This window comes from Callospermophilus lateralis, chromosome 2 (genome assembly GCF_048772815.1).
Source record: "Callospermophilus lateralis isolate mCalLat2 chromosome 2, mCalLat2.hap1, whole genome shotgun sequence".
In the NCBI taxonomy this organism is placed as follows: domain Eukaryota; kingdom Metazoa; phylum Chordata; class Mammalia; order Rodentia; family Sciuridae; genus Callospermophilus; species Callospermophilus lateralis.
The window spans coordinates 171,024,884-171,038,924 of record NC_135306.1 but is presented as its reverse complement, the minus strand read 5'-3'; the positions used below and the strand labels follow the sequence as shown (position 1 = coordinate 171,038,924).

The window sequence follows — 14,041 nt, the reverse complement described above, 5'->3', positions numbered from 1 at the left end:
TATGCAACAAAATGAAGCTAAAGCTCTATCTTCCACCATACACAAAACTCAACTCAACGTGGATCAAGCACCTAGGAATTAGACCAGAGACCCTATGCCTAATAGAAGAAGAAGCAGGTCCAAATCTTCATCATGTTGGATTAGACCCTGACTTCCTTAATAAGACTCCTACAGCACAAGAAACAAAATCAAGAATCAATAAATGGTATGGATTCAAACTAAAATGAGGTAAAGAGAGAGCCTACATTTTGGGAGCAAATTTTTGCCACATGCACATGAGACAGAACACTGCTCTCCAGCATACATAAAGAACTCAAAAAACTTAACACCAAAAAAAAAACAAACAACCCAATCAACAAATGGGCTAAGGAGCTGGAAACTGCTCAGAAGAATACATTTGATCAACAAATATATGAAAAAATGTTAAACATCTTTAGTAATTAGAGAAATGTTAATCAAAACTACTCTAAGATTTCATCCCACGTCAGTCAGGATGGTGGTTATCAAGAATACAAACAACAATAAGTGTTGGTGAGAATGTGGGGGAAAAGGCACACTCACTCATGGCTGGTGGGACTGCAAATTGGTGCAACCAATCTGGAAAGCAGTATGAAAATTCCTTAAAAAACTTGGAATGGAACCACTATTTGACCCAGCTATCCTACTATACCCAAAGGACTTAAAATCAGCATACTATAGTAATGCAGTCACATCAATGTTTATAGCAACTCAGTTCACAATAGCTAAACTGTGGAGGCAACCTAGATGTCTTTCAATAGAGGACTGGATAAAAAAAAACCTGTAGTATATATATACAATGGAATATTACTCAGCATTAAAAGAGAATAAAATTATGGCATTTGCATGTAAATGAATGGAGTTGGAGAATATCATGCTAAGTGAAGTAAGCCAATACCAAAAAAACAGGGGTTGAATGTTTTCTCGGATAAGTGGATGCTGATCCATATGGGAGGGGGGCATGGGAAAAATGGAGGAACTTTGACTGGGCAAAGGTGGAGGAGGGATGGAAAGGGGCTATGGGAGCAGGAAAGATGGTGGAATGAGATGGACATTAAAACCCTAGATACATGTAAGACTGTGCGATGTATATGGTGCAATGCTACATCACGTATAATCAGAGAAATGAAAAGTTGTGATGCAAGTTTTACAATGAATCAAAATGCATTCTGCTGTCATATATGGCTAATTAAAGTAAATGAATTTATTTAAAAAAAATAATAAAACATACGTATTAGGGTAAAATCATGTGGGGAAGTAGAATGAACATTTTAGGTATTTCTTCATATTTTTTTAAAAAATGAATGATGGTTGATATCCAATTTTCACAGAATTTTCTTTCTATAGAAACACAGGAAAAGTAATTGAACTGGTGCATGTACAGTATATTTTAAGTTATATCCTTTCCAAAAATTGAAGGATATGATGAATAATTAAAAATGGGGAGGACTTGTGGATGGGTCTGTCTTTAGGGGAAGTATAGGAATTGAACTGTTGAGTTTCAGATGTCTATGGCATTTATAAAAATGCAGAATAGTCATTGAGTTGTGCATTATTGGGAGAGAACTCTGAACAGGAAAAGGAAACTCTGTATTTGGCACAACAGTTTTACAACTAGCAAACAGAATCATATCATCAGAGAAATCAATGAAGTTTAAAAAGATAAGGATTAAGAACTATGTCTCTTGTGGCACCACAAGAGTAAGGGTTCCAGCAGAGATTGAGAAGGAACAACTAGCGAAAGAAGAAAAATTAAGAAAATGTATTCTTGAAAGCTAAGTGAAGAAAATACATAGGAAAGGGTATTATCAACTATGTCAAACTGTAATATGTTCAGTATGATGGGGGCTGAGACTTGAACTCTATATGTGGAGATGCACAGAGTGGTTGGGATGAGGGCCTGAAAGGAAGAGGTTTAAGGAGTTGGGTAAAAAAGAGTTTGAGAACTGGAGAGTAGTTGGTAAGGAAACTTGCGTCAAGAAAGTTTTTGTCCTGGTTTTGCTTGTTTTCTCAAAGTAGAAAAATTAACTGCTTATTTTTTAAGGAAATAATTCATAAAAAACAACACAAAATATGATTTTGTAGAGAAAGGAAAGAATTGCAGGAACAATATTCTTAAGTAAATGTAAAGAAAAGAGTTCATAATAGACATGAAAGTGCTATCCTGCCTGCAGCATTGGAAAGGTCATCCTTGGAGTGTGGGGACTTGGTTTTCTGGAGGTTTCTCCTCAGTACCAGAACTGATAAGAGTGGCTCAATATGCTGAAACCATTTGTATACTCAGAGTAGTTTATGCTAAACACCTAATTTTATTCTGGGAGTAAGGAATTTGGACATGCCCTAGGCAGAATGTGAGGAGGTTACCAGCCCACTATTAAAGCCTAAGTGCACTGAGTCTCTAATGATTTTGCCTAGTACACAATGCTTTATATTTGTGGTCATATATTGTTTCTGGAGAAGGTAAGTATGCCCCAGGGACTCTTGTAAGCTTGTTCCTGCTTTCTCCTGGACTTTATTCTATGAGCCTTTTCTCCTTGCTGTTTTTGCTTTACATCATTTCACTGTAATGAAACAGCCATGAACATGACTGTATGCTAAGTCCTGTGAGTCTTTCTAATGATCAAAAAACCTGGGGGGGTATGGTGGGGGTTCAGTGTTAGAGCATGTGCTTAGCACACGTGAAGCACTGGGTTCGATCCTCACAGCACATAAAAATAAATAAATTAAATAAAGGTATTGTGTCCATCGACAACTAAAAAAATTTAAAAATTAAAAAAAAAAAAACTAAGGGTGGTCATGGTGATTTCTGAAGAGTCAGTAAGAAGAAATAAGCTACAGGGCACATGTGGAGATGCTGGCCTTAGACAGAAGGATGAGTAGTTATTCTACAGTAACAGGAAGGCAGGTAGACTATACAGGTGAAAATGCTAGTGGCTAGAGAGATGTGATGATAGAAACTTTTAGAATTTCTCTTCTTGCAGCAGTTTTCTCAGTAAAGTATAAAAGTGTGCTCTGCTTAGTTTGAAATGTGGAAGGAGGTAGTAGAGGTGTAAGAAAAAATAATAAGTTCTCAAGCAGGAGAGTGGAGGACAATAGAATAAGGAAGTCAGATATTAATGCCACATAGCACTAAGGACTTACTTATGGTCCATGGGCACCTTATGAGGTGAAGTCTAAGAAGAACGGTTTTCTTTCTGCATGGGTGTGGGCATTTAGAAAGTAAAAAGTTGCATTTAATTAAGGTTGTTTTCTCAAGTAAGTATACTTGAAAGAGGGGCAAGGAACTTAATGTCATATACAAGAGTGGTTACAATTGTTGACCATCAGAATTAAGCTAGAAAAACATCAGAAAGAGGGGGATAAATAGCAATAAAAAAAGGTGGTAAGATAATTATATTTCGTCTAGTCCTGGGATTGAAAGAGAAGGGTATAGGTTAGAATATTTGAGGAGCTGGTTAAAACATTTGACCTGTGAAATGAAATTATAAAGAGTTACAATTATCAGGGAAGTTACAAGTTTCAGGGAAGTGATTAAGAGTTAGAATAAAGCCTAAGATGACTGAAGAAGGGAGTTCAAAAAACAGAAGGTCCAAAGGGACAAAATAATCCTCTATGCATGCCCTGACATCAAAAGTGATTTTAAAAAGAGTACTGAATACTGAAAGTGAGCAGGAAATACTGAAAGTGAGCAGGAGCTAAAATTGTAGAAAAATAAAAAGGGAAGAACCAAAGTCCAAGAAATGACAAGTGACAAGTGCAGAGCACTAGTCAATTTGATGAAATTCAAAACTCAGGAATTTGAGGAACAAGGGAGGGAGAATACAGTGTAATCAACAAGACAAATGGGTGAACAACATTTACCTCATCTCCAGGGAAAGTAAGGAAAAATGCCTCCACTTGAGATGACTACCCCAACGAACAGCCAGGAATGAAGGGAACATTAAGAGAAGAGATGAAAAGATAACAATATATGAATTTCAGAGACCTGCCGCACCAGATAAGGAAAGAGTAAAAGAAGGAGACAGGACTAGACAGTCATATATTCTTGCGGATATGTATAACAGCTTTAGTCGCATGACATTTACTTTGTAAGTATGTAAATAAATGTGAGTGTATATATGTACATCCATATATATGTTTATTATTGCACTTTAACTTAGTACTTCATTTGAGTATTTAATATTAATTGCACTCCAATTATCATTCCAGGTATCTGGGTATATAGCAATGAATAAGACAGAGTACTTGGCCTTATAAACATAATTTATGGGTAGTAGAGGCAATAAACAAGTTAAAAAATGAGTAAATAAATTGAGAACATGATAAGTGTTACAATGAAAATAATAGGGTAGGGAATAGATCACAACATGAAGTTTATTTCAAATCAGATGAATTAGTCAAACATTTTCAAAATGAGAACTTCATACAAAAAGGAAATAATATTCACAAACAATCTCATATTTTAAGACATTTAATGTCTAAAGTGAGCTAGGTAAAACATATATCAATCATTTGAAAGAAGAAAAAGAAGTTGGTCTCCAAACTACCCCCCCCAACAAATAAAATTGACTTAAACATCCATTTGTAGGTTGCTTATTTTGCAGTCTGCTCACTAAGTTTCAGACTTCAAGAAAACTTCAGAGCACTTTCACATTTACAACATAATTCAATGTGGACATCTACATCACAATACAGAGTGGGCATCTCTTTTATTCTTGTTTCTCTAGATAAGTACTTACCGCCTTTAACTCTGCATCTTTCTTTATGTCATCAACATAGGAAAGCACAAAATCAATTTGCCTGACTCCATCACGGAAGAAGATAGAATCTTTGCTTTGCGCCCTTTTTTGAAACTGCAGGAGACATCAATGAGATATTTAAAAATACTGTTTATTCTCAAATAGCAAATGTAAGAGGATATTATTTAAAAGTTGATTACCATCTTATATTTGATCTTAAAATAATAAGTCAGGGCAAATAACCATGAATTTTCATCAGAAGAGAATGCTTACTTTATAAAGTGAAATTCCATAAGGGGGGGTTAAATAAAAACAACTCAGGAGGAAGTAAGAATATTAACTACATGCACACACAACAATGCTGCAACTATACCAAATTATAAAATGAATATATGTATATATTAATTCCAAATGCACAGAGTCTTATTATACTTATTAAACGTACCAATTAGTTCATTAAATAACGATGATTACACACTTCTTCCAGGATGTGATTAATTTCAGACCAATTAATGGCATCTTACTATAAGAAAATAAATTTCTGATTGATAGTTCCAGATATTTTCATATAATTATCAGTTTTTAATTCAACTTTTGAAGTGTTAAGAATAAAATCAAGGCACAGTTAAAAATTAGAAAGCGGGTAGCGTGCTAGTTGGTCTCACTGTAAATAAGTTCTCATGCAAATCTCTCTTCCACCATTGATCTTGGGTGAGTTACAATCAATCTTTTGTTTAAATTTATGAAATTATCTCACTATTGTAATCAAATTTACAAGTTTAGGTTTCATATGTTGTATAGTTCATTTATTCCTTCCCTTTCAAAACAGCAAAAAAAGTACTACAGAGCTTAGAAAAAAGAGATTTCATGTTTGATTTATTTAGTCTTCTTTACAGTCTACATGCAATATGTAATACTTGATACTTCTAGTAGTTCGCATGTAAAATTTAGAATCATGCAAATAAATTATGCAGTGGATGTCCATTCGATCATTTTCTACTTGATTAAGCTAACTTGCAAATGGAGAACTAGATGTCTGTATTTTCATAACTGGTGGTTTTATTAGTTTTTTATTTTCTTTTATGGTACCAAAAATTAAAATGTAGAAACTCCAAAGTTATGTCTGAGTTTTTGGCACACCATATGAAGAACTGAATAATCATTTACTCTTTCCTATAAGAAAGTAAAATAACCTGAGAAAACTCAAATTGCTATATGTTATATGGTATACTTTGATTATAAATCAGTCAAAAGGAAAAGAACAGAAAACAAAACAAAAAAGCATTGGCACTCTTATAAATCATCATAATATCAGCCCATCTTATGTAATTCCCCCAAATTTATGGAAGCTAAGCAGGATGAAAAAACTAAGCAAACTAAATATAGTCTAAGTACAAATTTAGAGATAGAGAAGAAAAAAAAACCACTCCTCTTGCTCTGATTCTGTTACAGCCACATTTTATATGGTAGGTTTGTTAAATGACTACTATTTTTACAAGTGATCATTTTGTTTATAGAAGCTAAATGTAAGTCCACAAAGAACAGTTCTAGAACAACCCAAACTTCTCTCATATGTAACACTGATTATAAATTGTAACATATTTTGTAAAATACAGAAAAAAAATCACTGCTGTCTTTGCAATCACCATTAGGCACATGTTTTAATATTGTTAACAAAAACTGATTAAAATTAACTGGGGCAAAAATGTATAATTCTGTTACATATAATAGAATACTATTAAAACACATCTTGTCTTTGTTTTGTTCAAAACATGACACAAAGACCATATTTTATAATATATGCATACATTAGCATTTATATTTGATTCTGAGAAATGTCTATAATTAAGCAAACGTCTGGAGTGACTTCTCTTTGAATAATGAGTTTATTCTGAGGTTCATGACCTATATTCGTGACAGGAGTTCATATACCTCTGAACTACATAAATTCTCTGTGCCTTAATATGTGTATGTGTATGTGTGTGTGTGTTCATATACATTTTTAGGAAGAGGGTACATAGATCTCATTATATCAATGATTAAGAATCACCATTCTTAAATGTCAATTGTCAGGGAAGTAGGAATTGGCAATAAAATCCCCCCATATTAATAGTATTCATTGGAAGAAAATTGAGCCATCCAGAGCATAAGCAACATCATTCAACACTGTTTTACCATAAGACGCCGCTTCAGGAACAAATTGAATCGCTTTGCAGGCTGTGAAGCAATCAACAGGGAGTTAGCAACCTTACTCAGGATTAAAAAGTTTAAAAAACAGAAAATCAGTATTAAACAAACCTTTAGTGTGATTGCTCTGTGTTGTGTGGGTATGTGTGTGTTTGTGTGAGAGAGAGAAAGAGAAAGAGGGGGGGAGGGAAGGAGATATTAAAGCTGAAGGGTAAAAAGGTTAACAAGAAAGAAAAAATGGAAAAGAATAATAAAAAATTACTTCAAAGTAAATTTCCCTAAATTGTTTGTAAAGAAAATGTAGATGGAAGATGTTTGTGAAATTGAATTAAGGAAAAAAAGAGAGGTATAATGAACTGAAACATGGCAATAATTGAAATATAAAGCAAAAATATATATTCTTTAAATATGCCTCTATACATCAGACAAAGAAAGCAAAATTACTAACATTAAATATTCTAGGATGATATATAATGTGGAAAGTTTACCCAGGGTTTATTTCTTAAATTTTCTATAACTTCTTAAAACACCGAAGAAAAGAAAAAGTCATTCAATTATTGAAATGCTGAATTGTATCCTAGTTTCTGTTATCATGGATAAAATACCAATATGTAAAGTACCAATGAAATGTCTTTAAAATATCTGTAATAATCAATGATATCTGAAAGAAAACAAAATCAATAGCACAAAAAGGCCAGTATTGTGCATATCTTACAGTGTCATGAAAGAATAATAATCCAACAAAATTACCAGTGAAGGGGTTCAGTTCTTAATAAAAAGTTTTGTTTCAACTATTCTCTTTCTGGAATAGACTGAGGGGACCTAGGCAACTGGTGACCATTGCGGGTGAAAATTCCTGTTCTATAAAGTAATGAGCAGTTTTGTGTGTAAAAAGACAAGAAAAACAAATCAAGAGATAAGAGAAAAGCCTAAGTGCCAGACAGGAAAGTGGAAAACATAGACAAACAGAATTATAGAGCCAAATAAATTAAAATGACCTTTCAATGTTGAAAAAAAATAGTATCTCACTCACATAGAGAGAAATGAAAATTTAAACTAAAGCAAGGATACTGAACAATTTGAAATAGCTCTCAAGAGGCTCTCAAATGGGCAAAGATCTAAAGGCACGACAGCCCAGTTGACGAGGCTGAAGGGAGACAGGCACTCTCATTAGAACAGATGGGGTGGAATTTGGCAATATATGGCAGGATCCCATGTGCCTTCATTTTCTAATAAAGAAATCCGATGTAGAAAGATATACTGGCCAAAGTAGCTTAAAATTAACCCCCATGGGTATTCATTGTAGCCTATTGGACAGCCTTTTAAGAATTGAACCAAATAAAAATAGTTAAAACAGAAGGACTGAGAGGCCAAAGAAGGAAGAAACTTTTTTTCTGAAAACACTTTATTTCTCATTTTCAACTGAGATGAATTTAACTTCAAGTCAATAAAGTCTAAGCCTCAGGGCACTTTACTTGCACCTGCCACTTCAGAGGATTTAGGAAAGACCCTAGCAATATGTTCTCATGGTTAAATAATTTTTCAATTGGTTTTCCTTAAGGAAAAACACCTAAATTTTATAAATTTTAGGCATCACTATACCTTATTTGATCTGTGGTTTTCAACTTTGGAATTATGTAAATGATTCCAAAACCAAAAATAAATAGTAAACCAACAAAATTTAAATTATTTTAATTTGATCATCTCCACAATCCTCATTCAGAATACTAAAGCTTAGGACCCTGGTAAAAAACAAATCATCATCTATGTTGAAACTTTTATTTTCCCACCTTCCAAAATGGCATTTTTTATTTGCAGAGTGAAAAATTTGGAGTCTCTCTACTGACTTCTTAATTGGTATTTCAATTTAATTTTTAAATAAGTTGTATTTCTTCATGATTATTCTTAGGCATCTCTTTATAAATAAGAAGGGTGATGTAACAGAAAATAATTCCAAACTAGGTATCAGAAACTTAGCTCTAGCCAAGCATGTTGGCACATGCCTGTAATTCCAGAGGCTGAGAAGGCTGAGGCAGGAGGATCTCGAGTTCAAAGCCAGCTCAGCAACTGAGCCAGGTCCTAAAACACTTAGCAAGTTAAATAAAAAGGCTGAGGACGTGGCTCAGTGGTTAAGTGCACCTGGGTTCAATCTCTGGTACCAAAAAAAAAAAAAAAAAGAAAAAAAAGAAAGAAAATTAAGAAAGAGACAAAAAAATACCATAATCTTAGAATCTTAGCTCTAGTCTAGGATCCATCCTTTAACCACCCATACTAATGATGTGGATCAAGTCATAAACTCATTGGACTTTTCATTTTCTCTTTTGCAAACTAGAAGTTATTAAAATGCAAGCAAAATGTTATGCTTAATATGTCATTCTCATTAGTGTGACTAATGTTATTTTCCCTACATAAGGTATTTTTACAAAAGTAATGAACTATCAAATACCATGTGTTAGGGTCTTCAAAAAGACTGCATTGGGAAAGATAGCATCACCTTGCAGTCTGCAAAAAGGTATCCCATGTGTGCCATTGTTAGTACCAATTGCTTACCATTCGTTCTTCATTGATGAGAAAACAGGTTTCTGCGCCGCTCAGGCTCTGTTAATAGCGTGGAAGGGGGAGATATAATGCTGTCAATAATAGTGTCCATCAAGCAAGTGGAACTTTTAAATTTCCATAACAAAAAATTAAGGTTTCCTATGCACAGATTCTAAAATGGGAACTCAAGTGAATTATGAAACTCCTGAAAGTGTACCTCAAATTTTGTATATACATATATATCCATGTACATGTATGGATCTAGATATCCATGTATGTGTCTGTGTGTATACAAGTCTCTGTGTATAAAGAGAAGGAATGGACCTTTGAGAAAGAAAGATAATTTGGGAAGTACTTTTATTAAATAATATGTGACTTAAGAAATGCTTAAGAATGTAATAATTTTACAGGGAAATAACCAGAAGCTCTATTCTTCGAATGAACTGAATTTTGAACAAGATCAACCAGAAGAGCAGAATTAATTGGTATTTTCTGCCTTACCACATTGGTTTTAAAAAGTTATCATCAGGATTCTTAAGAATTTATAGTTATATAAAACACTCATAGGGCAATCTGGGAGGAGTTAAGTGGCAAACCATGCCAGGAAGAAGTGATCTCTTTGTGTTATTAAAGAGGATGAAGAGATAATTTTGAACACATGTAAATTATCATAGCACTTTATTCAATATAACTTTACACAAAAAGTAGTGGGAATGATTAAAGACTTGCTAAAAATACTATTCCACTTACCTGTGATTCTAACTTGTGGACTGTGAATGACTTTCACTAGAAAATCTAAATATATCAGCTATCAAATAAGGAATATCTTAACCAGTCAATTCTGAAATAGCAGTCTCTACAAATAAAATGTATAGTTCCATAGTATATTTTCATTGTATATTGATTTTTTATGACTTTTTAAAAATTATCCTACAGAAAGGTTAGTTACTTTGCTTATAAAAGAGTACAAAAAAATTTAAGAAATGTTCCAAAAGCAACCAGTGTAGTACCTTATAATCTCTCACTTCAGGAAAAATAAGTTTGGTCTGATTTCTATCAAAGTCTGTGGTTATATCTCCAGTTTGCAAAATGTAAAATAAAATAATGAGTTTTTCTACTTTTTGCTGAGTATTGCATTATCTCCCTTCTTACTGACCTCTTTATTTGGCAAAAGACTGTTATCAATTCTACATTTCCCTCAACAGTGGCAATAACCTTCATTTCTCAGGTGCCTTCTTTCCTGACTCCAAATATCAAAGGATTTAGTGAAATAGTACAAAATGAAACAAAAATGAATAAATGGATAAGTAATACAAACTTTAGTAGCAAAATGGGACACTATTCAGAAGCTATAAATCATCATAGACAGAGAAGTCAGTCATTCTGAATATTTGGAATATTAAATAGGAAAGATGTGGAGATTGAAATTCAGAAAAAAACATAACGAAACTTCTACATAGGAATTTTCTGATTTTGAATTAACTTATTATGCATATTTCATTATGTATATTTAAGGTATTCAATATAATGTGATCTCACAATGGTTTTAATTTTATTCTCCTGATCATTAGTGATTGTTTAGCACTTTTATATATATACATTTTGGGCATTCTTATGTCTTCTTTGGAGAAATAGACATTCAGGTCCTTTGCCCATTTTTTTTTTTTAAACTGGGTTACATGTTTTTCTGCCTTTGAGTTATAGAGTAAAATTTACAATATTAACACATTCTCAAATATGTGGTTTGTAATTATTTTCCCAGTCCACGGATTGCCTTTTCAGTTTTGTTATTTCCTTCCCTGTGAAGAAGTTTCTAATTTGATGTAGTACTATTCACTTATTTGTTTTGGTAACCTGAATTTTACTGTGATACTCAAAAATTCAAGGACAATTTCCAGGAAATTTTTTCCTAAGATCAGTAGTTTCAGATCTCACATTTAAGTCTTTCATCTATTTTATCCATTTTGAGTAACCGCCATAGGATTTAAGATAAGGGTCCAAAAACATTCTTCTACATGGAAATCCAGTATTCCAAGAATCACTTACTGCATAGACTATCCATTTCCCACTGAGACCTCTTAGACTGAGCCCTTGTCAAAATTTGTATGACTCTATCTTTTTGGATTTATTTCTGGGTTCTGTATTCTGTTCCACTAAGTGTGTGTGTGTTCGTATGAGTTTACATATGGATTTTATAATTTATTTATAATTTATTATTATTTATTATTATTAAGCTACTAACATTCAATCAGAAATACATAGAAAAGTTCAATAAACCAATAACGGAGAGAGATAGAAGAAATAATTGTAATCCATCAGCAAAAAAAATCCCAGAACCAAGATGAATCCATAGCTCAATTTTACATAGGGTTCATAATATAGTATTCTTAAAGAAGTAATATTGTCAGGTGAATTATGTTATATTCTTATATGACTATTCCACAATGAAACTCACTATTGTGTGTAAATAATATGCACCAATAAAAAACTAAGCAAAAATGGGAAAAATAAAAGAAATATGGAATATTTATATAGTTTCACTTTACAGAGTCTTCATAAATTTCTTCTTCAATATGTAAAACTAACTACATATGTATACTTGAGTAAGTTTACCATGACATCCACACAGCAAAATTAAATAAGAGATAAAAAGTTCTCAATAAATATTGGCTTCTTAAATTAATCTTTAGTTACTTTCCAGTGGTCATTGATAAGTTTGCTATTTGTATCATAAATTTTCAATTCATATGAATTTTTTAATCTCCAAAAGATTGTAACAATGTTTAATGACGACCTATATTAATTTTAAATCAGAGGTAACTCAACACTCTAGAATTCAGTTCTTCACTCTTTAAGCAGTTATGAAAATATAGAAGAACTTTTCAATGCACAAAACAATTTTGAAATAAGGAAACTAGAATTTCTATACATACTTCTGTCATAAGTAGCCCAAACATTCATCAGTTCATCAGCCCAACAATTACTAATGGATTAAATTATTCGTTGATTCTAGTCATCTCTGCCTCAATCCAATATGTGGATGAATATTATATTAACATATTTCTTTTTTAACAATTTACTGAAAAGTAGAGTTTTCATTTTTATGGCACTTGAATATTGGTGGAAAAATATTGGCATTAAATAATGAAGGTTGTACTCACTTTAAAAATATTTTGAAATAATGATAGCTTCATGGGAATTTTCCAAAATACAAGAGATCTCATATACCCTTGAATCAATTTCCCCTAATGATTGCATCTTACATAATAACAGAAAAAATATCAAATCTAGGACACTAACATGAGTACAATGTGTGTATAGTTCCATGTTCTTTTATCACATATGTACATCTGGATGAGAACCATACCAAGCAATATACAGAGCTATTCCAGCTACAAAGATCTCCCTCATGCAACCCTTTTAAATTTCTGTCCATTTTCCTTCTCCTCAATGTCAATATCCCCTAGGAACCACTATGTTTTCCTCCATGTTTCTAATGTTGTTTCAGGGGAGTTATAAAAATGGAGTGAAAAAAATACGTATACTTCTGATATATATTTTTTTTAATTCAGCACAATGCCCTAGAGCCAATTTGTGTACATATACCACATTTTGTAGATTCCTCAAAAGATTAGGAAAGGAATCACTATATGACCCAGCTATGCTAGTCCTTGGTATTTATTCAAAATAGGTGCTATCACCTTACATAGTGATACATGCCTATCAATGTTTACAGCAGCAGAGTGCACAATAGCGAAGTTAAAAACCAGCCTATCAGTTGTCTGTCAACAGATGAATTGAGCATATTTTCATGTGCTTATCTGTCACCTATAGTTCCTCTTTATGAAAATGTTCCACACATATTTTTCCACTTTCTAAATGGGTGGTTTGATTTTTAATATTGAACATTTTTACTATTTTATAGATGATCCTCAATTTACAACGGGGTTATGTTTAAAAAGCCCATTACAAGTTGAGAATATTCCAAAATGTAAATACAACTAATACACCTAACCTACCGAGCATCACAGCTCAGCAACACCATATACTCTAGAGTGTGTGGGTAACTGTGTGTTTTGCTGCTGCTGCCTAGTATAATGACAATGTATCATGCCACATATTACAGGTCCAAGAAAAGACCAGACTTTAAAATTCAAGGTATAATTTCTACTGAAAGTATACGATTTTCATATCATGATATCATACAAAAAAACATAAGTTGAGCTATACGTAGGGGACCATCTCTATACCATAGACACAAATCCTTTGTTATATAAATAATATGTAAATATTTCTCTCAGTGTGTAACTTATACTATAACTCTGTAAATTCTCCTATGATTTTTCATAGGACAAGATATACTTAATATGACAAATTCCAATTTATCAATTTTTTTCTCTTATATATCTTGCTTTTCTGTTATGTTTAAAATCTCTTCAACATGACTTGGTTTTCAAAGAGTTTAACTTACGTTTTCTTCAAAAAGTTTTTAAGTTTTATGTTTTACATTGAAACTTATATTCAGTGTTGAATTAATTTTTTTATAAGGTGTGAAGTTT

General features: G+C 32.6%; 1 protein-coding gene across 2 annotated transcripts in view; it reads right to left on the bottom strand.

Moving 5' to 3' along the window:
• The window catches only part of Ano5 (anoctamin 5), a 111,423-nt gene that overhangs the window by 84,538 nt on the left and 12,844 nt on the right, over window positions 1-14,041 (bottom strand). The window contains exons 3-5 of one of the 2 annotated variants that reach the window (XM_076846988.2): window positions 9,495-9,542; window positions 6,933-6,974; window positions 4,758-4,871 (exon numbers count right to left, since the gene is read on the bottom strand). In XM_076846988.2, coding sequence (XP_076703103.1) covers window positions 4,758-4,871; window positions 6,933-6,974; window positions 9,495-9,542 — 204 coding nt within the window. The remainder of the gene's footprint in view (window positions 1-4,757; window positions 4,872-6,932; window positions 6,975-9,494; window positions 9,543-14,041) is intronic. The other variant, XM_076846989.2, reaches the window with a different exon arrangement.